Raw genomic sequence first — 27,932 nt, 5'->3', positions numbered from 1 at the left:
AGATGACATGGTTCTACCTTATGATCCTCTCATAAGTTATAATATTTGCTTCAAATTCTTATTGACAAAACACTTAGGCTAGAGAGGGAATGTTTACAAACAAACATAGGATTTCTCTCCTCATTAAAGATATTTTTTATGTGACTTGTTGACCCAAGTAAAGGTGCAATTACAAACCTGATAAGGTAGTACTGTGACCTTTGTCAAGTCAAGTCAACATCAGACACAAAAAACAGGTCTTGACATTACAGATTGACATTTTGACACAGAGAGATAACATTCAGATTTATAACTCTTAGTAGGGAGCTGAGAAACCAATTTTTTTATTAGAAGTATAGAATAAGACTTAGACATTTTCCCACTTTGATCAAAGATGCACTCTAGTGTGGCAATTAGGTGGTACAATGCATACAATACTGGCCCTGGAGTCAGGAGGATCTGAGTTCAAATCCAACCTCAGTTACTCAGCTTGTGACCTTGGACAAGTCACTTAACCCCATTGCCTTACAAAAATAAAAAAAAGAGATACCCTCTAGTGTCATTTGTAGATCAATTAGATAAAGATTAAGGGAGATGATGGGAATATTGGAGGGGAAAATGAAATATATTTGGGATCTTAAAAGAAATATGTAAAGTTTATAATAGTACATAAAAGTGGGTGATACAATTACAATGTCAAAAAGGCCAAATTATAGAGATAAAAAGGAGACAGTCCCCTTTTATTTTTATAGACCATAAAGATAAGAAGCATAAAACAGCAAAGAAATATTCAATTCCATTTATTCTGGAGATAACTAAAGCAGTGCCGTGGCTTCAGATACTGCTCCAGAGGTTCCCTTGAATCCAAGATAGTGATTCAACACAGTATAGATATTTTCCTTTCTGATAAAAAAATTCTCAAAATAACATTTTAGCATCAAAACCTATAATTTTCATTATTAGAAAAATGAAATTCTGGAAATTATTCAATCACATTTTGACTTGCCTATTATATTGATTGATACACACAGAAAATTCAGCCACAAATAGAGATTAACCTAGTTTTGTTTTTGACTTAATTTAATTTATTTTACTTATTCACACCCCCATTTGGAGGATACTATTTCAGTTAACAAAATAAATTTCCATAAGGGTTCCACTATAAAAGTGAATTAATTAAAGATTGTCAAGTTAACTTGAGCTTATAACATATACATTTGATAGTCAAATTAGAAAAGAGAGTATCCAGTAAGTGATTTATAAATAAAACAATTTTAAACTTTTATTGATTTAAAAATGAATAAAATGGACTACAGCAACATATGGCTGACAAGAAATGCAAATGCTATATGTTAACCTAGCTATTAGAAATTAGATAAACGTAGGCAAAATGCCTCAAATTTCTATACTTGATTTAAATACTAACATCTGACTTGATTATAACAAATTGCCACAAAAACCAGGGACATCAGAAAAGGAAAATTTATTTCTGTGTTTAGGTGTCCATTTTTATGCAGGTCATGCAGGCCAAATGCCGTGTCAGACTTTAAATCTCAGTTTAAAAGAGTCCAACCTCAGTTTATATTGAAAAACTACCCTTTCATATCTTATCCCAATGAACCTATCACTGCAGTGTTCAACCCCATTTCCATTTCTATTTTCTATAGACCATTGGCCATCCACATTTCTTTGATACCTGGATTATAGACTCAAGATAGAAAGTCAAATTCCAGTCCCATGAGTCCTTGAAAACAAAGATTTAGCTCTAAAAATTGTAATCTAAAGGATATAATGCCACAAAGGAACTATAATTTTGCAGTACTAACAACAAGAAAAGTATCATAATAAATCACAAAAGTTTATCATGTTGCACAGGCAATTTTGCAATAAAAGATTTGGAATAATAAATACAATAATCTTAAACTGCATATAGAAACAAATTTTATAAAAACAATTTTCTCTATTAGAATGCTCACTTATCCATGTTCAAATAAATATGATCAGCATGCCACTGCCTACAAAATGCTTTTTTGTTATTTTTTCCTTTTTTCCAACTGATATATTATTTTATTTTTTCTATTACATGTTATGAAAGTTTTGTAACATTCATTTACAAGCATATGCATATTTATAATTTAAATAATTTTCATCTACCCCATCCCCTCAATAGTGAACAATCTGGTGAACATTGTGCATAAACATGTTTACAGATTAGTCATTTTATGTATCAGGAATTAAGATTAAGGGAAAAGAAAGTAAGTCATGAGATAGGAAAGAAAAACATAAGACATTTGTAAAAAATGAACATGGTGTTCATTCAGATTCTTTAGGTTTTTCTTTGCTTTATTTTTCTTCCTCTGGATGAGGATAGCACTGTCCATAACAGGTCCTCCCAAGGTTGTTGTAGATCTCTGAGCTCCTGAGAGGAATTGCATCTATCAAGGTTGATTAACTCACAATCTTGTTTTTTTAAGTCATATTTTTATTTATATATATGTAAAAATATTTGTCTGGCATATATCCAATGCATTCCTCTGCCCTAGTTTTGAAGAGGAACAAGCATTTTCTTTTTCTCTTTGGAAGTAAAAAGCAGTTTGAGCAATGAATATTCCGAGAATATCTCTACTCTGAGAAGTTTTCCTTTGGAGAACTTATGAGTATTAATAAATTCAAAACAAAATTCTGAGTAAATTAAGAATTTTTGAGCCTATTTACTTTTTTAGAAAGATTTTATTTAATTTTGAGTTGTACAGTTTTTTCCCCCATTCTTGCTTCCCTTTCCCCACACCCCACCCCCACAGAAGGCATTCTGTTAGTCTTTACTTTTTTTTCCATGGTATACATTGATCTCAGCTGAATGAACTCACAATCTTGTCAATGTGTGCAATGTTCTTTTGGCTCTGCTCTCTTCACTCAGTTCCTGTAATTTATTCCATGCTTCTCTAGAGTCTGCCTATTCATGTTTTCTTATAGAACAATAGTACCCCATAACATTCATATATCATAATTTGTTCAGTCATTCCCCAATTGAAGGGAATGTCCTCAATTTCCAATTCTTGGCCACTACAAAAAAAAAGAACTATTATTAATATTTTGGAACATGTGGGACTTTTCCCATTTTTTATAATTTCTTCTGGATAGAGGACTGGTATTGGCCTATTGCTTTGGGGGCATAGATAGTTCCATATTGTTACCCAGAATGTTTGGATAAATTCACAATTCCACCAACAGTGCATTAATGTTCCAGTCCTTCCACAATCTCTCCAACATCTATCATTTTCTCTTTTTGTCATCTTAGCCAATCTCATAGGTGTGAAGTGGTACCTCATAATTGTTTCAATTTGCATTTCTGTAATCAGAAACAATTTGGTACATTTTCTATATGATTATATAATTTCTTCATTTGAAAACTACCTTTTCATATACTTTATCAATAAAGGGGAATGACTTGTAACCTTTTAAATTTCATTCAATTCTCCAAATATTTTAGAAGTGAGACCTTTATCCAAACCCCCAGCTGTCAAAACTATTTGCCAGCTTCCAGTTTTTCTTCTAATTTTGGTAGGATTGGTTTTATTGGTGCAAAACCTGTTAAATTTAATGTAGTCAAAATCATCAATTTTGCAGTTTCTCCCCCTTTCCATAGATTTAACAGAGTATTTCTTGATCTGTTAATTAGTCTAGATATAAATCCTGTACCTATTTTCTTTATTTTTGGTATATGGCATGAGATGTGGGTCTATGCCTAGTTTTTGTCATATTATTTTCCAATTTTCCCAACAATTTTTGTCAAATAATGAGTTCTTATCTCAATGTCTGGGTTTGTCAAGCAGTAGATTACTAGAGTCATTTAATAATGTTTCTTTCAAATGTATTCTAATTCACTGATCCATTACTCAATTTCTTAACCAGTACCAGGCAAATTGATGACTGCTGCTTTAAAGTATAGTTTTAGATCTGGTAGAGCAAGCAAAACCACTTTCCTTTACATTTTTTCCATCAGTTCCCTCTTGACCTTTTGTTGCTCCATATGAATTTTCTTACTATTTTTTCTAGTTTGATAAAATGGTTATTTGGTAGTTTGATAGGTATGGGACTGAATAAATAATTTAATTTTAATGGAATTGTAATTTTATTATGATAACTCAACCTAGCCATAAGCAATTGACATTTTTCCAGTTGTTTAGATCTAACTTTATTTATGTGAAAAGTGCTTTGTAATTGTGTTCATACTGTTTTCTGGGTTTAACTTGGGAGGTAGATTCTCAAGTAGTTAATGTTGTCTGCAGTTACTCTAAATGGAATTTTTCTATCTCTTGGACTCTTAGATTTTGCTGTTTATCTATAGAAATTCTTATAATTTATGTGGGTTTATTTTATATCCTGATTGCTGAATTTGTTAAATATTTCAAGTGATTTTCTCAGGTTCTCTAAGTATACCATCATATCATCTGCAAACGAGTGAAAGTTTTGGTCCCTCATTACCAATTCTAATTCCTTGAATTTCTTTTTCCATTTCTTATTGCTAAAGTTAACATTTCTAATTTTATATTGCATAGTTAAGGTGATAATGGGCATCCTTATTGATCTTATTGGAAATGCCCCCAGTATATCCCTATCACATATTTGTTGATGGTTTATATAGATACTGTTCATAATTTTTAATTCCATTAATTCCTTTACTCTCTAGTGTTTTTAATTGCAATGGATGTGCTATTTTTCAAAGGTATTTTCAGCATCTATTGAAAAAATCATGTTTTCTGTTGGGGTTTTTTTAATGATATGTTCAATTATGTTGAGTATTTTCCTATTATTGAACCATCCCTGCCTACCTGATATAAATCCTATCAGATCATGGTGTATTATCCTAGTAATAACTTCTTGTAATCTCTACTAAAATTGTATTTAAGATTTTTGCATCAATGTTCATTAGGGAGATTGAGCTATAATTTTCTTTCTGGTTTAGGAAAAAATACCATATTTATGTCATAAAAGGAATTTGGCAGAACTTCTATTTTTTAAAATACTTTATGTGGAATTGGAATGAATTGTTTCTTAAATCTTTGGTAGTATTCATTTGCAAATCCATCTGGATTTGGAGACTTCTTATGGAGTTTATTGATGGTTTCTTCAATATATTTTTTCTGAAATGGGATTATCCAAATATTTTATTTCCTATAGTTAATATGGGCAGTTTGTATTTTTGTAAATATTCATTCATTTGATTCAAGTTATCAAATTTACTGGCATACAGTTGGGCAAAAGATGTCTGAATTGTCTCTTTAATTTCCTCCTCATTGGTTGTGAGTTCACTCTTTTCATTTTTGATACTGATAATTTAGGGTTTTTTCCTTTTTTAATCAAATTAATCAAAGGTTTATCTATTTTAGTGACTTTTTCATAAATACAACTCTTAGTTTTATTTATTAGGTCAAGGGTTTCCTTGCTTTCAATTTTATTCATCTCTACCTTGATTTCCAAAATTTCTAATTTGGTGTTTAATTGAGGATTTTAAAATTTGTTCTTTTTCCAGTTTTTTTTTAATTTGCATACCTAATTCATTGATCTACTCTTTCACTTTTTTTATATAAGTTTTTAGAGATAAAATTTCCCCTAAAAATTGATTTGGTTGTGTCCCATAAATTCTGATATGATGTCTCATTGTTATTATTTTCTTGGAAGAAATTATTATTTCTATTATGTGCAGTTTGATCCTCTCATTTTTTAAAGTTAAGTTATTTAGTTTCAAATTAATTTTTGGTTTATCTTTCTATGGTCCTTTATTACATGTAATTTTTATTGCATCATTATTTGAAAAGTATGCATTTATCATTTCTACCTTCCTACATTTGATTGTAAGGTTTATATGCTCTAGTATATAATTAATTCTGGTATAGGAGCCATGTACTGCAGAGAAAAAAATATATTCTTTTCTATTCCCCATTCAGTTTTTTCTAGAGGCTTATCACATCTTAATTTTCCTAAGAGTTTATTCATTTTCTTATCATCCTTCTTGTTTATTATCTGATTAGATTTATCTACTTCTGTGAGAGGGTAGTTGAGGCTCCCCCTTATTAAAATTATGCTATGTCTGTTTCATTGTAATTCATTCAGCTTCTCCTCTAAGAATTTGGATGCTATATCACCTGGTGCATATAGGTTTTATAATGATAAAACTTCATTGTCTATGGTGTCTTTTAATAAGGTATAGCTTACTTCTTTATTCCTTTTAATGAAATCTATTTTTACTTTTGCATTGTCTGAGATCAGGATCACTACCCTTGATTTTTTGCCTTGACTAAAGACTAAAATATTTTGTTCCAGCCTTTTACTTTTACCTTGTGTGTATCTCTCTGCTTCAAATGAGTTTCTTACAAAAACATATTGTAGGATTTGTTTTTTAATCCATTCTGCTATTCACTTCCATTTTATGGGAGAGTTCATAGCATTCTCAGTTAAGATTGCAAATTCTTTATTTCCTTCTATGTTTCCTTTCCATGACTGTACTGGTCTCTTTCCTTTACTTTTATTCCTCCTCATCAATGTTTTGCTCCCTTTACCCTTTAACTTTTCTTTTAAATTGTGACTTTCAGTTTACTTTCATTTATATCTTTACCTTCCCTTTTATCAGTCCCTTCCTCCTTTTCTTTCCCTCTTCCCCCTACTTCCCTATAGAATGGCTGAGATTTTTAAATCCAATAGGGAATTTATCTTATTCCCACTAAGGGTCAAATCTATTGAATAGGATTTACTCAGTGTTCATACTACCTTCTTTTCCTCTTCTATAGTAGGTCTTTGAGCCTCTTCATCTAGTGTTATTTTTCCACTAATGCTTAGCTTTCTCCTTCTTTTTATGTTTTTATTCTTTTCAAGGTACTATCAATACATGTAAAGTCAATCATAGGTTGATTAACTGAATGACTTATAAGCTCAAAGTTCTATCATTCAAAGTACAAGCAATCAAAGGTAGATTGATTGATTGCTTGATTGATTGAGAAGCAGTGTTACCTCATAATCATTAAGTAACCTTCCCTCTCCTGTCCCACTAGAAATACACTTCTCAAGAGTCATTAATAGCATCAAATTATAATCATTTTATACCTTATCTCTTTTATAAGTACCCTCCATGAATTCACAATTCTCTTGAGCGAAAGCATCATTTCATAAGCCATTTGTACCACCACCTCGAAGCATACTCTCTCCTATACCTCTCCTCCCTCTCGCCTTAGCTCCCCAATCATGGAACTTAACCCCTCCTTACCTAACATATGAATTAAAATAAGAACATTTCCTAATTTCTTTATGTCCAATCCTTTTAAGTAGTTTCCCACCCACCTCTGCCTATGATACTACAAACCTCTATGTATCTAATAAAGTAAAGTCACTTCTGAATTAATTAATTATAGAGTACTGGAACACTAAGTACTAGAACACTCTGAAGATCTCTCTTAAGAACTTTATAATTTATTTTAAGGTATTGGGGACATTGGCACAGGACTACCCAGCATAGGATGTCCTCATCAGAGAAAGTGCTGTATTAACAAAAAATGAGACACATAAGTTTAGAGTAAGCACCCTAGTTTTTCACCTGGACTATTTGTGCATGACCTGTGGTAGAGCATTCTTAGCTTATCTTGGTTTGATCAGCCATAGTCAGACATCCTGTAATTTGTCAAAATCATAGTGACATCATTTTGGTCTTCTTTAATAGAAGAACAAGAACTAATCATACCCATATCCTCTAAGGACTATTTCTTCAAATATATTTAATCTTTCAATTATCCTAAGAGAAATACAATTCTCAAAAGTTAAAAGTGATTATCTTCCCTTGTAGAGTTGTGTACAATTTAATGTTCTTGACTAACATTTATTTTGTTTTGTTATTCCCATTTACATTTTCTTTTAATTGTATCTCTCCTTTTTAAAAAAATTTTATTTATGTAAGGCAATGGGGTTAAGTGACTTGCCCAAGGGTCACACAGTTAGGCAATCATTAAGTGTCTGAGGCTGGATTTGAACTCAGGTACTCCTGACTCCAGAGCTGGTGCTCTATCCTCTGTACAATCTAGCTCCCCCTCAATGTATTCCTTGAATCTTATATTTGAAACAAGAATTTTCTGTTCAATTCTGGTCTTTTGATCAGGAAATTTTGAAAGTCCTCTATTTTGTTGAACATTCATCTTTTCTCCTGACAGAATATGCTGAATTTTTCAGGGTAGTAAATTCTTGGTTGTAATCCAAGGTCTCTTGTCCTACAAAATTCCATATTTCAAGCCCTCTGATCCTTCAATATTGAAGCTAATAAGTCTTGTGTAAGTCTTATTGTGCTTCCTTTGTATTTAAAGTGTGTCTTTTTGACTGCTTGAAGTACTTTTATCTTTATTTGAGAATTCTGAAATTTGACTATGAAATTCCCTGGAGTTTTTAATCTTAGGTTTTTAACCTTTCTGGAGGAGTTACATGCCTATTTTGTCTTCTTGATCTAGCAGATTTGAAGTGTTTTTCTTGATAATTTCCTGAAATATCTTTTCCAGGCTATTTTTTTAATCTAGATTTTCTAGTAGAGCAATAATTCATAAATTATCTCTCTTGGATCTATTTTCCAGATTATTTGTTTTTCCTACTGGTCCTTTATGCTTTCTTCAATTTCTTCAGTCTTTTTACTTTGTTGCTGTAATCTTGGTATCTTATAGATTCATTGGATTGTATTTGTCCACTTCCAATTTTAGGGTTTTATTTTCTTCAGTTAGCTTTTGTTTCCACTTTATCAGTTGGTTGATTTGAGTTTCAGATGAGTTTCATTCTCTTTCCAGCTGATCAATTTGAAGTTTAGGTGAGTTGCATTCCTTTTCCAGTGGGTTGATTTGAGTTTTAAATGAGTTGCATAACTTTTTCAGTTGGTATCTTTGAATTTTAGATGAGTTGCATTCCTTTTCCAGTTATTTGATTTTTTTTTGAAGAGTTAGATTTAGAGAGAGAGTCTGAGTTGAGGGATACAAGGAAGAAAACCTCAAATGTAATACAAAAAAAGGAAAGAGAGAGAGATGAAGAGGGAGAGAGTGAGAACTGTACAGCCAGGTTGTCAAAGCAAAGTTGAAAGGATCATTTTAAAATAGGAAAACTAAGACTGTTCATGAAATTACTGTGATTCCACATAAATTAATATTTGTCTTTCATTCTCAAAGAAGATGACAATTTTAAGGAAGTGATGCCTTGGCAAGCACATGAATTTCATTTGAGTGGAGGGGTGTTGTGCTAAGTCACCAGCCTCACTTTCCTCTCCAGAGCCATCTGGATCCAGTGGCCAAATGTGAATCAGGATGACTGGAGAGATGGCCCTGGATGCCAGGCTATTAGGGTTAAGTTACTTGTCCAAGTTCATACAACTAATAAGTGTCAGTGTCAAGTCCTCCTAATTCCAAGGCCAGTGCTCCAAGGCCACTGTACCATGTGGTTTTCTTCAAAAATGAAGGACAAACATTTTTAGGTATTGTTCTCAATGGAGCTCTTGAGGGATTTTGTTGAGTCCTAAAGCTTCCTTCCCATGTAAAAGTAAATTATTGACTACTGGAATGAATAAGTGGGGAAAAAAATGTGCTACATAAATCTACTGCAGTGAACACAGCTGCAGAAAGAGAAATGAGAGATAGAAGGGAGTGGGGGTTGGATACCATAAGAAATCAAGGTAGGATATGGCATTAATAGTATATAAATCAGGATGGCTAGGTGGTACAGTAGATAGAGCACTGACCCTAGAGTCAGGAGTGCCTGAGTTTAAATTCTGCCTCAGTCACTTAATAATTACCTAGCTGTGTGGCCTTGGCAAGCCACTTAACCCCATTGCCTTGCAAAAAAAAAAAAGAAAAGAAAATGTGCAAATCATGTACAAGTCTCCAATCATTATTGCCAGCCTTCCTCAACAGAGTCAGATTTGGGATCTTATCTGGGGATGTAGTAACCTCATTGGAGCAAGAGAATGAGAAGGAAAAGTAGATTAAATGCAAGAAGAAGAAGACAGGACAATTGAATAAAAAGGAGAGTAGGAAGAGGAGATTGAATGGATATGAATGAGTGGAAATAGTATAAGAATTGGTGTGAGATTGAATAGAATAGACAAGAATATAAGGAGGGGATAAGACAGGAACATAAGAAGAAATTGAGGAACAAATAGAAGATATAATAGAGAGATTAAATTGGAGCAATAAGAAGGGGGAATAAGAAGAAAAGGAAAGGGAAGAATTAGGAGAACAAAGAGAAGAGGAAATGGAGGGATTAATATTGAGAAATAAGAAGATAAAGCAAAAGTGGAAGGGGAAAAAAATTTAGAGGACAAACAAAAAAAGGTCACAGAGAGATTAATGTTTGAGAGATAAGAAGGAAAAGAACCAGAAGAGTAAGGAGGGAAAACAAAGAGAAGAGGGAATACTACTTGAATGAGGATAAAGGGAAATAGAAGGAGGAAAAAGAGGGATTGGAACAAAGAGAAGGAAAGGGGGAAGCAGAAGAACAAGAAGGTAGAGGAAATTGAATGAGAGTGAGGAGAAGGAGAAGGAGACAGAGACAGCATTCATATTTATGACTCTTAGTTGAAGGCTGAGAAAACAAATTTTTTTATTAGAAATATAGAATAAGACTTAGACAGCTGTCATTTGCCTGTATCAGTGAAATTACAGGTTCAATCTATATCCCTAAAGATTGGGAAAAGTTAAAAATGAAAGCTACCAGGATATTAAGAGGCACAATCTTGAAACCAAAAGAGACAATCAAATGAGGGATTATCAGGATATGTTTAATTTCAACCACAAACATTTATTAAGCACCTACTGTGTATAAGATACTATTTAGCTACATTTTGAGGATATAGAGATAACTAGGTCCCAGGTCTTATTCTCTGATTATTTACATAAATGAAAGGTGATGAGGAGGAAAGGACAAGGACAAAAGTAACCTTTATATATGAGAAATAATGAAAATGAGAGTTCTAGGCAAAGTGCTGAAAGAAATAAGAAGTCAGTAATTACTTTTATATGGTATGGGAAGAAGGTAGGAGATTGAGGAAAAGGGGAAGATTGTAGAGAGGAAAGGGATAGGAAAACATATACATAAATAGGAGTCATTTAAGCAACTAGAATAAAGTTCAACCTGCTAAATAGCATGAACAATATGGATTGTGAACAATTTATCTTTTTTTAATCTATAGATGATCTGGTATAAAAGTTATCAAATTGGATGTGCTGTTTCCTATTGCCCAAACAATGTAAACAAGTACGTTCACGTGTGCCAATACTGCCCAGCGTAAGTATGGTTCACTTACTATTGGTCGCTACTCATTAATGTTTATTGATATTACATTCCAAGATAACATCACACTACTCCAAAATATCTCTCCTTATTACAACAAAGCAAAATCTTATTATGAGGTGAAGAGAGAAATAATTCAAGAACTTTCAAACTTAGACATAGACAAGCTTCCAAAGGGCCAATCCTCGTAATGTCATTTATGATACCTAGACCTTAAAGTCTAAAATACATGTAACTCATTCTCTCTGTATATAGCAGACATAGGATGAAAACTGAGTAGGATCCAAGGTGAGTTAGTGCATAAATATTCTTTGAACAAAGTAACTTCAATTCTTATTTACTAATTTTTAAAAAAGAAGAAATTTAGTATACCAGATCTTAAACTATATTACAAGGCAGTAAATATTGAAACTATCTGATACTGTGTAATAAATAGAAAGGTAGATCACTAGAATTGAGTTCATATATACTTTACAACAGCAAACAAACATAGTAGTCTTGTTTTTGTCATGTGTAAAGTCACCTAATTTATCTAAATCTATTTCCTAATCTATAGAATGAAGGTGGTAGCAATATATTCATACAATATCACCTAAAATTTATGTGAAAATCAAATAAGATATGTATTTCAAATTTTATACAAACACAATTCATACCTTTTGTCATATTTTCTCATATTTGTCTGCTTTGAGCCATATTTCCTTGACACAGTCTCTTGTCTTATTTTTTTATTCAAAAGTGAATATTTTAAAACCTAACTATGATATGATAACTTTATTGTTTGAAATTTAGTCACAGTTCTGTATACAACATAGTTTTTTAGTGGGAATTCATCCTTTATGTGCTTTGGGTCTGGTGACATCTATGATAAATTTGCTTTTTAAAACCATGTCTTTTGCCATGCAGAGGGAATGTACTCAGAGCATTACCAACACCCTACAAGAAAGGTGTCAGATGTGCCGATTGCCCTTATTCTTGCCAAGATGGACTGTGCAGTAAGTGTATATTCTCTTTGATTCTTTCTTTACTATGTGATGTTTGTGTGTGTGTGTGTGTGTGTGTGTGTGTGTGTGTGTGTGTGACATAGACATAGACAGAGAGACAGAGAGAAACAGAGAAACAGAGAGACAGAGACAGGGTCCTTGTAACACAAAGTAGCCTTAAGGAATTTATAATGTATAACTAGGAGAGCCTGATGACATAACTTGGAGACGCCAGTTTAGATAGGATGAAAAAGCAGACAGATTCAATCATACAGAGTCAATACAGGGAAATTTTAACAATTTCAAAAGATTAACCATTTTAATAGTGTCTATTTGCTAAATACATTCCTTGTTTATAGGGCTTTGCTTGTAACAATACAGAAAAATGTGAAGGAGTACATTTGTCTCTTAATACAGAAAATGGGGGTGGGGAGAGGGAGAATTACAAAATTTCTCTCTACACAGAGTGCCCTTGCTTCAATCCAACAAATATTTATTGAACATTCTATGTGAAGGACCTTGTACATAAAAAATTTAAGTATATTCTGTTAAAATACATAGAAAGAGTCTGCTATAATGGATGGACTGCTGGCCACAGAATCAGAAAGACCCTGGATCAAGTTGATTTCTGATAAATTCTGTTTCTGTTACCTAGGCAATTTAGTTTGACCTCTCAGATCCCAAGTTAGTACTTTAAGACCATAAATTCCTGAAAGTTTCTCACCAGGAGTTCTCTATCTTAATGCTTAGAAGTTTTGTTTTTTTAATGTAGAGTACCTTTAGAAAGTCACTGAGGAAAGGATTTAATAACATTCTGACCCATAAATACCCTATGATTCTGTCTGACCACTGTTTCTATAGCATACGTTCCTGTAAAGAAGAATGAATAAGTTTTGTAGCAAGCCCTTCTGGTCCTATGTTCTCTGGCACTCAGTTCCATCTAGTATAGTGATTTTGTCAGGAAAAAAATCAGGCTAAGCTTTTTTTATATTTAGTTAATCCATCAGTCAGCAAACATTTGATCTGGTTAACCTCATTGTGCTGATTGACAAATTTTCAAGCATGTGTTAAACACCTACCATGTGCCTACCACTGTGTTAGTCTCTAGGGATACAAAAACAAAAACATGAAACAATCCCTACTCTCAATGAGTTTGTATTCTCCTGTGGGGACAACATTTATCTATATATAGGTATATACAGAATGTTCTACTTATACTTCAGAAATAGATACATTCCAAGAACTGCAGAATCATAAAACCTCAAAGGTAAAAGGTATCTCAGATACCATCTAGTCCAACCTAAACATGAAAAAGATTCCTAGTCCCCTTCACATCAAATGCAGTAAATGCCAATGTCTTTTTTTAACATTATAACAGTGATAGTGTTGTAAAAGTAAACATAGCCTCCCACCAAAAAAGAGAAATCTCAAGAAAAATAAAGTGGAAAAACAGTATATATTTCAATCCATATTCAGTCTCCATCAGCTCTGTCTTTGGCATAGATAGTACTCTTGATCATCATTCCTTCAGAGCTCTTTTGGGTCACAGCATTGCTTAGAAAAGGTAGAGCATTCATAGCTGATTATCCTGCAAGGCTGCTGTTCCTGCAAGACTGCTGTTCCCATTGCATCGGTTCATGTAAGTTTTCACTGGGAGCATCCTGTTTCATCATTTCCCATAATAGAATGCATTTCATCTCAATCACATACCACAGTTTCTAAAACCATCCCCCAAACAATAGGCATCCTCTCAATCTCCAGCTCCCTGACACCACAAAAGAGCAGCTGTAAATATCCCTCTACACAAAGGTTCTTTTCTTCCCATATTTCATCTCTCCTGGAATATAGACCTAGCAGTGGCACCACCTGGCCAAACAGTATGCATAGTTTTATAGTGATTTGGGTATAGTTCTTTTTTTTCAAGGCAATGGGGTTAAGTGGCTTGCCCAAGGCCACACAGCTAGGTAAATATTAAGTGTCTGAGGCTGGATTTGAACTCAGGTACTCCTGACTTCAAGGCTAGTGCTCTATCCACTGCATTACCTAGCTGCGCCTATAGTTCTAAATTGTCTACAGAATCGTTGAATCCTTTCACAACTCTTTGGAAAGTGCATCAATATCTCAATTTCCCTATATCTTTTCTAAACTTTGTCATTTTCTCCTTTTGTCCTAATAGCCAATCCAACATATAAAAAGAAGTAGTACAGAATTGTTCTGACCCACATTGCTCCTATCAATAGTGATTTAGGACAGTTTAAAAAATGACTTAAGTGGATTCCATTGATAACCTCAACTGAAAACTGTTCATATCTATTGATTATTTATCAATTGAGGAATGGTATTTATTTTTTGTGAATGTGGCTCAGTTCTCTACGTTTGAGAAATGAGGTCTTTATCAGAGAAACTTGTTTCAATATTTTTCCCACAGTTACTATTATTAACTATATTTCCTTCTATTCCCTTCTGCCCCATTTATTCTATTCTCTCTCTTCCTTCACCTTGTTCCTTCTCAAAAGTATTTTGCAGGTGGCAGCTAGGTGGCACAGTGGATAGAACATCAGCCCTGGAGTTCAGAGTACCTGAGATCCAATCTAGCCTCAGACACTTAATAATTACCTAGTTTTGTGGCCTTGGGCAAGTCACTTAACCCCATTGCCTTGCAAAAAACAAAAAAACAAAACAAAGCAAAAAGTATTTTGCATCTGACTACCCCCTCCCCCAATCTTCTCTCCTTTCTATAACCTACCCTCCCATCCCCTTTCTCATACCCCTTTGTTCTCCTAATTTCCTCTGGGGTAAAACAGATTTCTAATCCCAATTGATTATACTCTCTCTCTGAGTCAGTTCCAATGAGAGTAAGGCTCACTTATGCCCCATCACCTTCCCCTCTTCCACTAAAGTGCAAAAACTTTTTCTTGCTTTATGTGAAATACCTTACCCTATTTTACCTCTTCTTTCCATTTCTCCCAGTACATATCTCTCTCTCTCCCTTTAACTCCATATTTTAATAGAATACACATTCAAATGCAACTCCCACATGTATCTTGTGTATATATCATATATGTATATATATGCACATAACTATATATATATATATATATATATTCATATAAGTTATCAGTATCATGTTCCCATGAAAGAACATACGTAGTTCAACATCATTAAGTCCTCAATTATTTGTCTTTCCTATTTACCTTTTTTATGCTTCATTTGAGTCTAATATTTGAAGATCATATGTTCTGTTCAGCTCTCATTCTTTCATCAGGACAATTTGAAAATTCCCTTTTCTCATTGAATGTCCATCCTTTCCCCTGAAGGAGTATGGTCAGTTTTGTTAAAGAGTTGTTTCTTGGTTGTAATTTAAGCTCTTTTGCCTTCCAGAATGTCATATACTAAGTCCTATGATCCTTTAATGTAGAAGCTGCTAAATCTTGTGTCATCCTGACTTTGGCTCCAGGGTATTTGAATTACTTCTTTCTGGTCACTTATAATACTTTCTCCTTGACTTGGGAGTTCTGAAATCTGGCAATAATATTCCTGGCATTTTTCACTTTTGGATCTTTTCACAAGGTGATTAGTAGATTCTTTCAACTTCTACTTTACCCTCTACTTGTAGAATATTAGGACAGTATGTTAATAATTTCTTGAAAAATGACTTCTAGGTTCATTTTTTGGTCATGATTATTTGGTAGTTCAATAATTTTTAAATTATCTTTCTGGGATCTGATTTCCAGGTCGGTTTTTCCAATGTCATTTTCCAGTGAGGTATTTCAGATTTTCTTCTAGTTTTTTATTCTTTTGGTTTTGTTTTATTGGTTCTTGATTTTCATTTATTTTCTTCAGTGAAAGGTTGTATCTCCTTTTCCATTTAACCAATTCTGCTTTTTAAAGGTATTCTTCTCCTCTTTGGTCTTTTGGACCAGTTTTTCCATTTGGCACAGTCTAGTTTCTAAAATGTTATTTTGTTCAGTATTTTTTGTATCTCACCAAACTGCTCAATAGCTTTTCATGATTTTCCCATATTATTCCACTTTCTCTTCCCAATTTTTCTTCTACCTCATCTACTAGATTTTCAAAATATTTTTGAGCTCTTCTATGACCTGAGATCAATTCATATGTTTCTTGGAGGTTCTGGATGTAGAAGCTCTGGCTTTGTTATCTTCTTCTGAGTGTAGATTTTGATTTTCCATATGACCAACCATATGGCCAACATAATTTTCTATAGATATAGTTTTTTTTCCTGGTATTTTCTCATTTTCCCAACCTATGACTTGATTTTTTAATTCTATTTTAAGGTAAAGCTCTGTTTCCAGGGTGGAGGACACATTGTCTAAAATGTTAAGGGTTTTTGCAAATGTTTTCAGAGACACTCCCAGGACCCTGCAAGTTTTTTATTCTTCTAAGGTCTTATGAGAGGCTATGATACTTTCTTGACCTGTATTCTGGTCCTGGGTGACCACAAACATTCCCCCCCTGCCCTGAAACAGAGAGAAGAAGGTAGTTAGGTCTGTTGTGCTTTTCCTCCTTTTCTTAAGACTGGGGGCTCCAGACTGCAAGGCAAATCTGATTATGGGCAAAGAAACAGAGTGCCTTTGTGATAGCAAAAAGACCCCTGCAATCTCCTTCTGACCCCTTACTGCCTGTGGTTGAGTGCACTGGGAACAGCTGCCTGGTAGTTTCCAAACTCTGATCCTGCTTCTGCTTCTGCTGAGGTCTGGTCTACACTACTAGGATCTAGGGTGGGCTGTGCTCCACTCCCCACCCCAGAGCACCAAAGTTTTCTGTTGACTTTCCAAGTTTTCCTTGGCAATTCCTAAGCTGGGAAGTCCAGAAACTGTCACTACTGCCACTGACCCAGATGCCGCGAAGTCTGTTCCTATATGGTTGGAACTGATTCACTCCATTTTGACGTGAACTACACTACAGGTCATTCCCAATCTGTGCAAAAAGGACTTTCCAGTCAATCTTCTAAGTTGCCTTGGACTGGAAAATTGTTTGCCTCAGTTTTTTTGTGTGTGTTCTGCTACTCTAGAATTTGATTAGAGTAATTATTTAAAGGTATTTTCAGTGGTTTAGGGGAGAGCTTGGGCAAGACCCTGCTTTTACTCTGGCATCTTGTCTCTACCTTCTGAAACTCATTGTTTTGAAGACAATCTATTCCACTTTTGGAGAGTTCTCATTAGTAGGAAGTATGGAGATATTAACATGTTAACTCATTTGACAATCTTAACAACCCTGTAAGATAGGTGTCTTTGTTTACCTTATTTTATATATAAAGTTAGGGAAATTTCAACAAACCAAGGTTAAGTGATTTGCTCAAGGTCATATAACTCATTATGAGGCTGGATTTGAATTCAGGTCTTCTAGACTCAACTAGTAGCACTTACCTTCCTCTAGAAGATCAAGGTCTTCTCCATATGATAGCCTTTCAGCTAATTGAAGAGAGTAGCATATTCCCATTAAATCTTAACTTCTTTGGGTTAAACAATCTGAGTTCTTTCTACTGATCCTCATATGGCATGAGCTTAAATCCTTTCACAATTCCAATTGCCTTCTTCTGGGTGTTCTCCAGTTTACCAAAGTGTTTTTTTTTTTACCCAAAATATGATACATAGAACTAAACTCCTTATTCCAGATGTATCCTCAACCAGGATAGAATAGCTAAAAATTCTTTCCTTCTGGCATTAGATTTGTCAATTTAATGTGTGATTATATTAACATATTCTATATCACAATTTCTTTAACTACACTGAGCTCACAATTTTCCAAGATCTTTTTATTAGGAAAAAAAAGTACTGTTTGGGTATGTCTCCTGATTTTATAACAATTTCTGAACCAGGGCATATAGGTAGTGCAGTGGATAGAAGTTTGATCCTGGAGCCAAGAGGACCGAAGTTCAAATCTGACCCTAGATATTTAATGATTACCTGGCTATGTGACCTTGGGCAAGTCACTTAACTCCACTGCCTTGTAGAAATAAAAAAAAATTTAAAAACTTCTGAACATAATTGTAAAAACTATATATATTTAATATATTAATCATTATTAAATTTAATTCTTTTACATTCAGCAAGTATTCTAGCAAGTATTCTTGCTAGAAAAGATTTTCTTTTCAAATCTTTTATTCAATGATTTATCTATCCCTTCCAATTTTGTGACATCTTTATATCTGGTTAACCCATCACCTATGTCTCCATCCAAGTAATTAATAAACAAAATTAGACAGCAAAAAGCTAAGCAAAGATTTCTGAAGTTCTCCCCAGATACCTCTCTCCAAGTTTACATAGGTAAGAAAAATAGGGGAAGGGGATAAGAGGAACTCTCTGGCTTCCTTCAAATCCCAGATGACATCTTTTTCAAGAAGTTTTTTCTAACTCCACCCTTAAGTGCCTTTCCTCTGCTGATCATTACAAGCCATTTCATATCATAGAATTTATATATACATGTATTATATAGATATGGGTATAGATTTATATAACAAAATGCATCATATATAGATAGAGATAAACCTTGTTTGCACATAGTTGTTTTCATGATATCTCCTCCATAATGATAAGCTGGTTTCAGATAGAAACAGTCTTGATTTTTATCTGTATCCCAGGGCTTGGCATAATGCCTGGAGCATGATAGTTTTTTTAAAAATATAATATAATTTATTTTATTTTTAATATAATATAATTTATTTTATTTTTCCTCCAATTACATGAAAAGGTATTTTTTCAACATTCATTCTTTTGAAAGCTTTTGAGTTCCACATTTTTCTACTACCCTCTCTTCCCTCCACCCTCACTATAGCAGTGAGCAGTCTGATATAGGTTGTGGAAATATGATCATGTTTAACATATTTCTATATTAGTCATGTTGCAAAAAAGAAATTAGAACTAAGAGGGGGAAAAACATGAGAAAGAAAGAAAACATTAAAAAAAATTTAACTTCTCTTTCCTGTGACCAAGGTTGCCTTAAAGATACTTTGGGGGGCAGAGCTAAGACAGGGGCATGAGAACCACCTTTTCTAGAATCTCTCTCCAAAATGTTACAAAAACCTTAAAATGATAGCTCTAACTAAATTTTTGTGAGGCCAAACCCACAAAAAGATCCATTGAGGCAATTTCCTAGCCCAAGGTAACCTGGAAAATAGTGGGGAAGGCTCTATTCCACAGGGTTGGAAGGAGCAGCAGCCCAGCCAGGAATATCTCCCTGGAGCAAAGGAGCCCCAGTCTTCCAGGAACAGCTGCTGGGTGCCTGGGTCTCAGGGAGTACCAGCTCCCTGCACCAGAAGCAGTTTCCTGACCAGCAACCCAGGGAGCACCAAGCACAACTTGAAAGATCAGTGAAAGAAACCTCTGCCAGTGTAAGCACGAAGGCCAGGCCAGGGTGGCCATCAGTCCAGCCCAGATCCCAGAATAGAGAAGCACATGCACAGAGCTTCCCAGCAGGGAGCCTCCCAGCAGCTACTATCAGAGCACTCAGGCCACAGAAGGTAAGGCAGTGGGGCGAGACTTTCAAGGACTCTCTTCTGGCCCTGGGACAGGACTGTGGGATTTTGACCATATTCAGACCCTGATTGCAGTCTGGGCCCCCATTGTCATAGAGTAGGGACCCTCCTCACAGCTCCAGGGCAGAGGGGTGCTCTTGTGGTCACCCACAGACCAAAGCATGGCAGGAGAACAGTCAGAACCTCTCATAAGATCTTTAAGGAACTGAGGTCCTTGTGGGGGGGGTGTCCTAATAACACTCAAAAGCTCAGGAAGTACCCCAAAACCAGGGCACAGGCTGGGGAAATGAGTAAACATAAAAAAGGGACCTGACCATAGACAATTACTTTGGTCCCATGAAGGACCAAAATGCACACTTACAGGATGAAAAAGTCCAAACTTCTCCATTTAAATCCTCCAAGAAATATAGTAATTGATCTCAGGCTATTTTAGAGCTCAAAAAAAGATTTTGAAAATCTAGTAAGGGAGGTAGAATAAAAGATTGGAAAAAGAAATGAGAGCGATGCAGGACAAATATGAAAACCAAGTCAGTGGTTTAGTCAAGGAAATCCAAAAAAATGCTGAAGAAAATAACATAGTAAAAACTAGTTTAGGTCAAATTGAAAAGAACAGTTCAAAAAAGTTAACGAGGAGAAAAATACCTTAAATGGCAGAATTGGCCAGATGGAAAAGGAGATTAGAAAGCTCTCTGAAGAAAACAAATCCTTCAAATGTAGAATAGAGCTAAAGGAACCTGATGACTTTGCAGGGAATCAAGAAATAATAAAACAACATCAAAAGAATGAAAAACTAGAACAAAATATGAAATATCTCATTGAAAAAACAATGGATCTGGAAAACAGAAGGGATAGTTTAAACAGGAGAGATAATTTAAAAATTATTGGGCTACCTGAAATTCATGATCAGGAAAAGAACCTTGACTTCATTTTAAAGAATTTCTATAGGAAAATTGCCCTGATATCCTAGAAGCAAAGAGTAAAATAGAAATTGAGAGAATCTACCAATCTCCTACTGAAACAGATCCAAAAAGAACCTAACCCCCAGGAATATTATAGCCAAGTTCCAGAACTCCCAAGTCAAAGAGCTACAAAGAACTAGAACATAACAATTCAAATACCATGGGGCTATAGTCAGTATCACACAGGACTTAGCAGCATCCACATTAAGGGCTCATAGAACTTGGAATATGGTATTCCAGGAGGCAAAAAAGCTTGAAATGCCACCAAGAATCAACAACCCAACAAAACTGAACATCCTCTTACAGGGGAAAAGATGGACTTTAAATGAAATGGGAATTTCAAATACTCCTGTTGAAACACCCTGAACAGAAAGTTTGATTTTCAAGTACAGGACTCAGGTAAAGCATAGAGGGGACAAGAAAGGTAAATTATGAAGGACTTAATGATGATGAACTACATCTATTCCTTCATGTAAGATGATACTGATAATACTTATTTAAACACCCTTTAATAGAGCAGTTAGAAGGGGCTTATATAGACAAGACACAGGAGGGAGCTGAATATGAAGGTATATTTTTAAAATGGAGTCAATGGGTAAAAGAGAAATGTACTGGGAGGAAGGAAAGGATATGTAAACAGGTAAAGATATTTCATGTAAAAAAATCAAGAAATAGCTTCTGCAGTTGTATGGAAGAGGGGAAGGTGAGGGGGGAATGAGGGAGCCTTCATTCTCATCAGAAATGGCTCAGAAAGGAAACAACATATAGATAGATAGATAGATAGACAGACAGACAGATAGATAGATGGATATATACATATATACATATATATGTATATATATATATATATATATATATAATAGTGCATAGAAATCTAGGAAAAAAAGGAGAGAAAGGGGATGGGAGAAGGGGAAGGGGGGAAATGTAGGGGATAAAGGAGAAGGTAGATCATGGAGAGGGTAGTCAGATGTAACACATTTTCTTTTTTACTTTTTGCAAGGTGATGGGATTGGGTGGCCTGTCTAGGACCACTGGGCCAGGTGGTTGTTGAGTCTCTGGAGTGGAATGTAGACTTTCGGGCTCTTGGCCGCAGGGTTGGTGCTCTGTCTATTGCACCATTCAGCTGTCCCATAGCACACTTTTGAAGAGAGGCAGAGTGAAAGAAGAGAAAATATAATAATTGGTAGTGGAGAGAAATGGATGGATAGAATGGATGGAGAGAACAAACAGCAATAGCAAAAATATGTTGAAAAATATGGAAGTAGTTTCTCTGATGGACTTATGATAAAGAATGTGATCCACCCCAGAGACAGATCTGGTGGTATCAGAACACAGACTGAAGCACATTTTTTTTCTTTTTCTTTCACTTTATTTCTTGTGAGGTTTTTTATTTTTGTATGGGGAGAGGGGATTATTTTTACTCTTACAACAAGACTATTTTAGAAACGTGTAAATAAATTAAACAAAAAAGAAGTGCGAAAAAAAATTTTAAAGTTAACATGGTATGCCTTGCTCTGAATTCAGGCTCCATAGTTTTCCTCTTGGTGTGAATGACATTTTTTATAATAGATTAACATGTTAAGTCCTTAAAAATATTTGTTGACTTTACTAAGAATTTATTTTGTACTAAGCACTGGATTCCCCATAGATAGGTAGAGACAAATACCAAAAAAAAAAAAAAAAGCAAGTTTCTATCCTTTAGGAACTTACATTCAAATGGGAAAAGCTTATGTATAAAGAAGAACTGAATGGAGTGGATAAATGGAAGGAACAGGATATGTTGTAGAGACCTGTACCTCAATAAAATAAGGCAAAAGCTTTCCTATAAAAACCAAGAGACCTGGAATATCTTGTACTTAATTACCAAGTCCCTCATCTGTTTCTGTTTCTGTCTAAGTGATCCATGGTACACTTTTAATTATAATTTCTGTTTCTACCTGTACTGATTATTTTTAAATATTGACAGAATGCAGAGCTAAAGTCAATCATTATATGCTGCTTTCTGCTAACCCTTCCCTTATTTTCAAGAAGTGAAATATAATGAATATATACACTGAGTATATAAAATGAATGTCAAAACAACTTAGTGGGGTGGCTAGGTGGCATAGTGGATAAAGCACCGGCACTGGAGTCAGGAGTACCTGGGTTCAAATCTGGTCTCAGACACTTAATAATTTACCTAGCTGTGTGGCCCTGGGCAAGCCACTTAACCCCATTTTTCTTGCAAAAAAAAAAACATTAAAAAACCCCAACTTAGTAAGGCTTGAGAGTTGAGGAAAGGAAAGATTTGAAAGTATTTTCATCTTTGCCTTAGTGGGAAGGTTTACAAACAGTAAACCTTATTTACAGACAGTATCTCATTATATATATAATATATATATATATATATATATATATAATCTCAGGAGCTTTTTTAACTTCATATTATTTATCATACACAACACTCCATCCCTTGTTTCTGTGTTTTCTTTTGTTTGTGTCCCATGGCTAGAATGCTCTCCTTCACTCACTACTTCATTGAATTATCTCACTTCTGTCACAGCTAAACTCAAAATCTACCTTCTACATAAAAGTTTTTCTGACAGTTCCCTTACTTCCAGTTGTTAGTGCCTTCCCTCTCTTAAATACTTTGTATTTATTTATTATGCTTAAACTATGTATATATATATATATACATATATATGTATACAAAAATGCGATTATCTCCTTGGATAAAGTTAAAATGCATGATAGCAGAGAGTAATCCATTTTTTGTTTTGTATTTCTGGAGCTCATTACCTATTTAACACTAAACAAATCCTTATTAATGGATTGAATGAAGGTATAGACCATTCACTTTTAATATATAATTTTTATGGTACCATACACTATCAATATTTCAAGAACCTCTGATTTTGTCAGTGTCTGCAAAACCTTCAACAATTACTGAAACCAAAAAGAAAATACTTAGGCAAAAGAAATCACCTGAATTTTTAAAGGTCTTTATGGCTTTGGGGGCCTCCATTATATTTCATAGCATTTGAGAATTTAAGGTAACTTCCATGTCATAGTAGATTCTAGTTAGGCATTTTCTTATCATATCATATACTAAGAGCATGGCATAGGAGAGGGAGAGTAATTTGAGCTTGTTAAGTGAGTACTGTATGAATGAAACTATTATAAATACTTCCTTTTTTAAAAATATTTCAGCCTATTTCACTTCTTATTCTTATTAAAAATCTCATTTAAAACATTTCTGAAATTTATGTGTCAAGCAATATATTCTATTTTTCAAAAACTGCATTACTTCTTTCTGTTTCACTCCAGCCAACCCTTGTCAATATGAAGATAAATATTCAAATTGCCAAGTGTTAAAAGATCAGTTTACCTGTGACTTCACAGAGGTCAAGCTTCACTGCCAAGCTTCATGCAAATGTACCAGTGAAATAAAATAGAGTTTGTTCTCAATTTCTCTCTGCTGTAGGAAAATCATTTTAGAGCCAAGATGTAAGCTATGACTATGTAATACCACTCTCATTGTATTTCCACTGAGTATATAAATCCAAGTAAAATTATAATAAACTATATTCCTGTTTCTATTTGATATATCATATAGGGAAGTTTCCCATTCCCATTTTGTAGAACATGCTTGCACAATAAAATTGTATTCAGGCTTGTTTTCTTGTTTGTGCTGTTGATTTCCACTTGGGTATTAAAAAAAAAGAAATTCCAGACCAAAGAACAATTTCTGGAACTTAACATTTTTATGGCATAATAAATCCTAGATATCTATTTTGTGCATAATTTTAAGTTGGCCATTTAAATACCACTAATAAAATGTCTGAATTTTATGGCAGATTCATTTCCTCCTTTTTAAAACAAATTATTAAATATATTCCTGGGAAGGAAAAGGAGCAATCATGCTTCCACATAACTAAGGAAACTTCAAAGAAAAATTTTAGGTGTTTTGTGGTATCCCAAAGTTTTGATTAAAGGGAAAGATTTTTGATAAAATTGGCTACCTATTTAATAAGTATTATTCCAAGAGATGTCAAAGAATATATTTCAGAAAAGTTCTATCAAAACAGAAAGAAAAGTTATATATCAGATTTTCAGATTGTTCTGTTTCTGTTGGCAGCAATGGCACAAAAGGACTGATTAAACTTTTGAGAGTATTCTTAAAACTTGAACCCTACCCACCTATAAGCCCACTTGGCAGACTGGTACATTGACCCTAATCTGAAAAAAATATGCTATTCAAGAAGTATGCAAATCAGTATCTATATATAATAACTACAGAATCATAAAGCTAAAAGGAATTTCAGATGATTATCAGATTCAACCATTATCTAAAACATGGATCCTCATTTTCTCCTTATAATCCTCCTACTTTCCCCATCACAGTACTGTCCTCCCATCCCATCCCCCAGACCTCAAATCTAGGAATCATCCTTGATTCTTCATTATATCTTCCCTCCCTCCAAATCCCCTAGACCCATATCCAAGGCTGCCAAGGCCTATCAATTTCACCTTTGCAAGATCTCTGTTATATACTCTTTCCTGTCCACTGCCACTCTAGTGCAGGTCCTCATCACATCATGCCTTGATTTTTACAATAACCTGCTGGTTGGTCTACCTCCATCAAGTTTTTCCCCCATGCTAATATATCCTCCATTTTGCCACTGAACTGATTTTCCTAAAGCATAGGTCAAACTATGGAACACTCATACTCAATAAACTACAATGACTCCATATTACTTTCAAGATCAAATACAAAATGCTGTTTGGCATTCAAAGTTCTTCATAACCTAGCCCTTTCTAACTTTCTAGTCATCTCATACTTACTACCCAAGATGTACTCTAAGATTCAGTGACACTGGCCTCCTTACTCTTCCACCAAGAAGACATCCCATTTTTTCACTGAAGAAATTCTTTCTGGCTAAATTATCTCCCTCTTCCACTCTAAAAATTGATCTCCCTAACTTCTGTTAAGTCCCAACTAAAATCCCATCTTCTACAGGAAGATTTCCCCTAACTCCTCCTAATTTCAATGCCTTCCCTCATTTAATTTTACTATTTGTCCTGCACATAACTTGTTTTATAATCATTTTTAGACATTGCAAGCCACTACCCTGTTATAGGTAGCCATCATACCTCACTTGGACTACTTCAACGGCATTTTATTTGTTCTTCTTGCTTCCAGTCTCTTCCTACTCTAATCCATCCTCCACTCAGTTGCCAAGATGAATTTTCTAAGATGCCTATGGGAGCAAATATAATTCTTTTTTGTTCACTAAATTTCAGAATTCTTGAGGACAGGAAGTATCTTTTAAGTTTTTCTGTTTGTTTCCCTTGTGTTTACTCTAGGGCCTGGTCCATAGTAGGAGCTTAATGAATGTTTACTGATTTGTTAACTAGATTTCACTGGAACCATACCACTTAGAAGGATGACAGTATTAGAGGTAATGAAAACAAAGGATGGTTGTAAAGGTTCAGAATTCCTTGACGTTTTCTGGAGTGATTTAGAGTTTCTGGGGAAGATCTAATTTTGAATATGCCTTGATACTCCACTGCTCAACCTTCCCTGAAGGTAAATTAATTCAATCTACATACCATTCACTCTTCCCCTGAGGGCAATTCATTTTATGGTCCATTAAAGTACCCTGAATGTCTTATAATGTTCACTGATACCCTTGACTCCATGGAGAGATGATTTAGGGTGTAAGGAGTTTCAAAAGTTCCTCTCCTAAGAAAATCATTGATTTGGAGAGAGTAGAATTTGTAGTTGGAAAGAACTGAGTTTGTATTCTACTTTAGACACTTAATAGCTGTGGAACCATGAGGAAGTCATTTAATTTCACAAACTTCACAAGCTTATTATGAGGAACAGATGACAGTACATAGAAAATGCTTTTCAAATCTTAAAGCATGTACTAAATTGATGTGCCATTATTTATCTGTTCATTCTATCAACAAAACAACTCTTACCTCATTCTTCTCTTACTATGGTTCTCCTACCCTTATTTTAATGATGATGTCCAAGGAAGTAGAATAAATTGTTCAACACTATACTAGTAGTGTCAAAGACAGGATTCCAGAGAAACTACCAAGATCAGACCCTATAGATAACGACAGAATCCCTATTTTTTGGAATTGTTTCCATTGTTTCAGAGTCACAGGATCACAGAAACTAAGTTGGAATAGACCATAGGAGTGTCATCTAATCCAACCCTTAACTGAAAGAACTATGAATGTGTTACTCAAGCGATTATCTACCTCCACTGATGGAGAATGCACTACTACCATAATATTCCATGTTCATTTTCATACTACTCTAATTGTTAGAAAGGTCTTATTTAGTAATAAGAATAGAAACTGGACCTGTGATTTCACTAAGAGAACTCAAGTGAGGAATTAGAAATTATCAACTGTTTCCCAAAATTTTTCCCTCTTTCCAACTTTCCCATTACCATAAAAGGGAATCATCAGAATTGTAACTGAGTCCCCCGTAACTCACTAGTCAACCACATATCAAGCTGCCAGTCCTTGTCATCTATACTTTCACAATATGTACATCTTAGGTACAGCCCTTCTTTCTATTCACAAGGCCACCACTCTGTTGTAGGCAGTCATCTTGTCTCACCTGGATTATTATAATAGCCTTCTATTTATTCTTCCTTCCTCAAGTCTCTTCCCACTCTAATCCATTATCCTCTCAGCTGCCAAACCACTCAACCTCTCAGAAGTCTGGCCTCTTCCTACTCTTCCTTTCTGCTTACATTTTACTTTTCTCCTTCTAGAAATATTGATCTTCTTGTAATCCCTTTTTTAAAAAAAGACATTCACCTACTTAGCTTAGTTTCCCCAACTTTCTTCAATATTTAGCTCAAATCCCACTTGCTTTGGGAAATCTTTCCTAGTCCTTCCAGGTACTACCACTCTAAAATGTTAGTCTACTCTATATTTATCTTGAGTCTAATAGTTTAGATGTAATATTACCCTTTAAAATGTAAGTAATACTATTTCAAGAAAAAACTTTGAGTGAATATCATTTTGACTACTATAAATATCCAAATTAACTACAAAGAAGGTCTGAAGGAAGATGCTATCTGTAACCACTGAAAGAACTAATAAATATAGTTATAGATGTACAATTATATGTATGTAGGTATATATACACATATATATAAATGATTTTACATATATATATATATATATGTATACATATTTGTGTCT

The 27,932-nt window shown here is 34.3% G+C and overlaps 1 protein-coding gene and 1 long non-coding RNA gene across 4 annotated transcripts in view; one reads left to right on the top strand and one right to left on the bottom strand.

The window, feature by feature from the left end:
• The window catches only part of LOC141523740 (uncharacterized), a 121,384-nt gene that overhangs the window by 18,489 nt on the left and 74,963 nt on the right, over window positions 1-27,932 (bottom strand). The window lies entirely within an intron of this gene.
• Window positions 1-27,932, top strand: part of LOC141523738 (cysteine-rich venom protein-like) — a 66,152-nt gene that overhangs the window by 24,829 nt on the left and 13,391 nt on the right. Inside the window, exons 6-8 of one of the 2 annotated variants that reach the window (XM_074237169.1) lie at window positions 11,180-11,274; window positions 12,187-12,275; window positions 24,024-24,569. In XM_074237169.1, coding sequence (XP_074093270.1) covers window positions 11,180-11,274; window positions 12,187-12,275; window positions 24,024-24,151 — 312 coding nt within the window. In that variant the 3' untranslated portion in view covers window positions 24,152-24,569. Of the gene's footprint in view, window positions 1-11,179; window positions 11,275-12,186; window positions 12,276-24,023; window positions 24,570-27,932 lie in introns of those variants that run through there. The other variant, XM_074237170.1, reaches the window with a different exon arrangement.

Source organism: Macrotis lagotis, chromosome 5, assembly GCF_037893015.1.
Source record: "Macrotis lagotis isolate mMagLag1 chromosome 5, bilby.v1.9.chrom.fasta, whole genome shotgun sequence".
NCBI lineage: Eukaryota > Metazoa > Chordata > Mammalia > Peramelemorphia > Peramelidae > Macrotis > Macrotis lagotis.
Note: the sequence above shows the minus strand (reverse complement) of the source record. Positions and strands in the feature narration are given on the sequence as shown.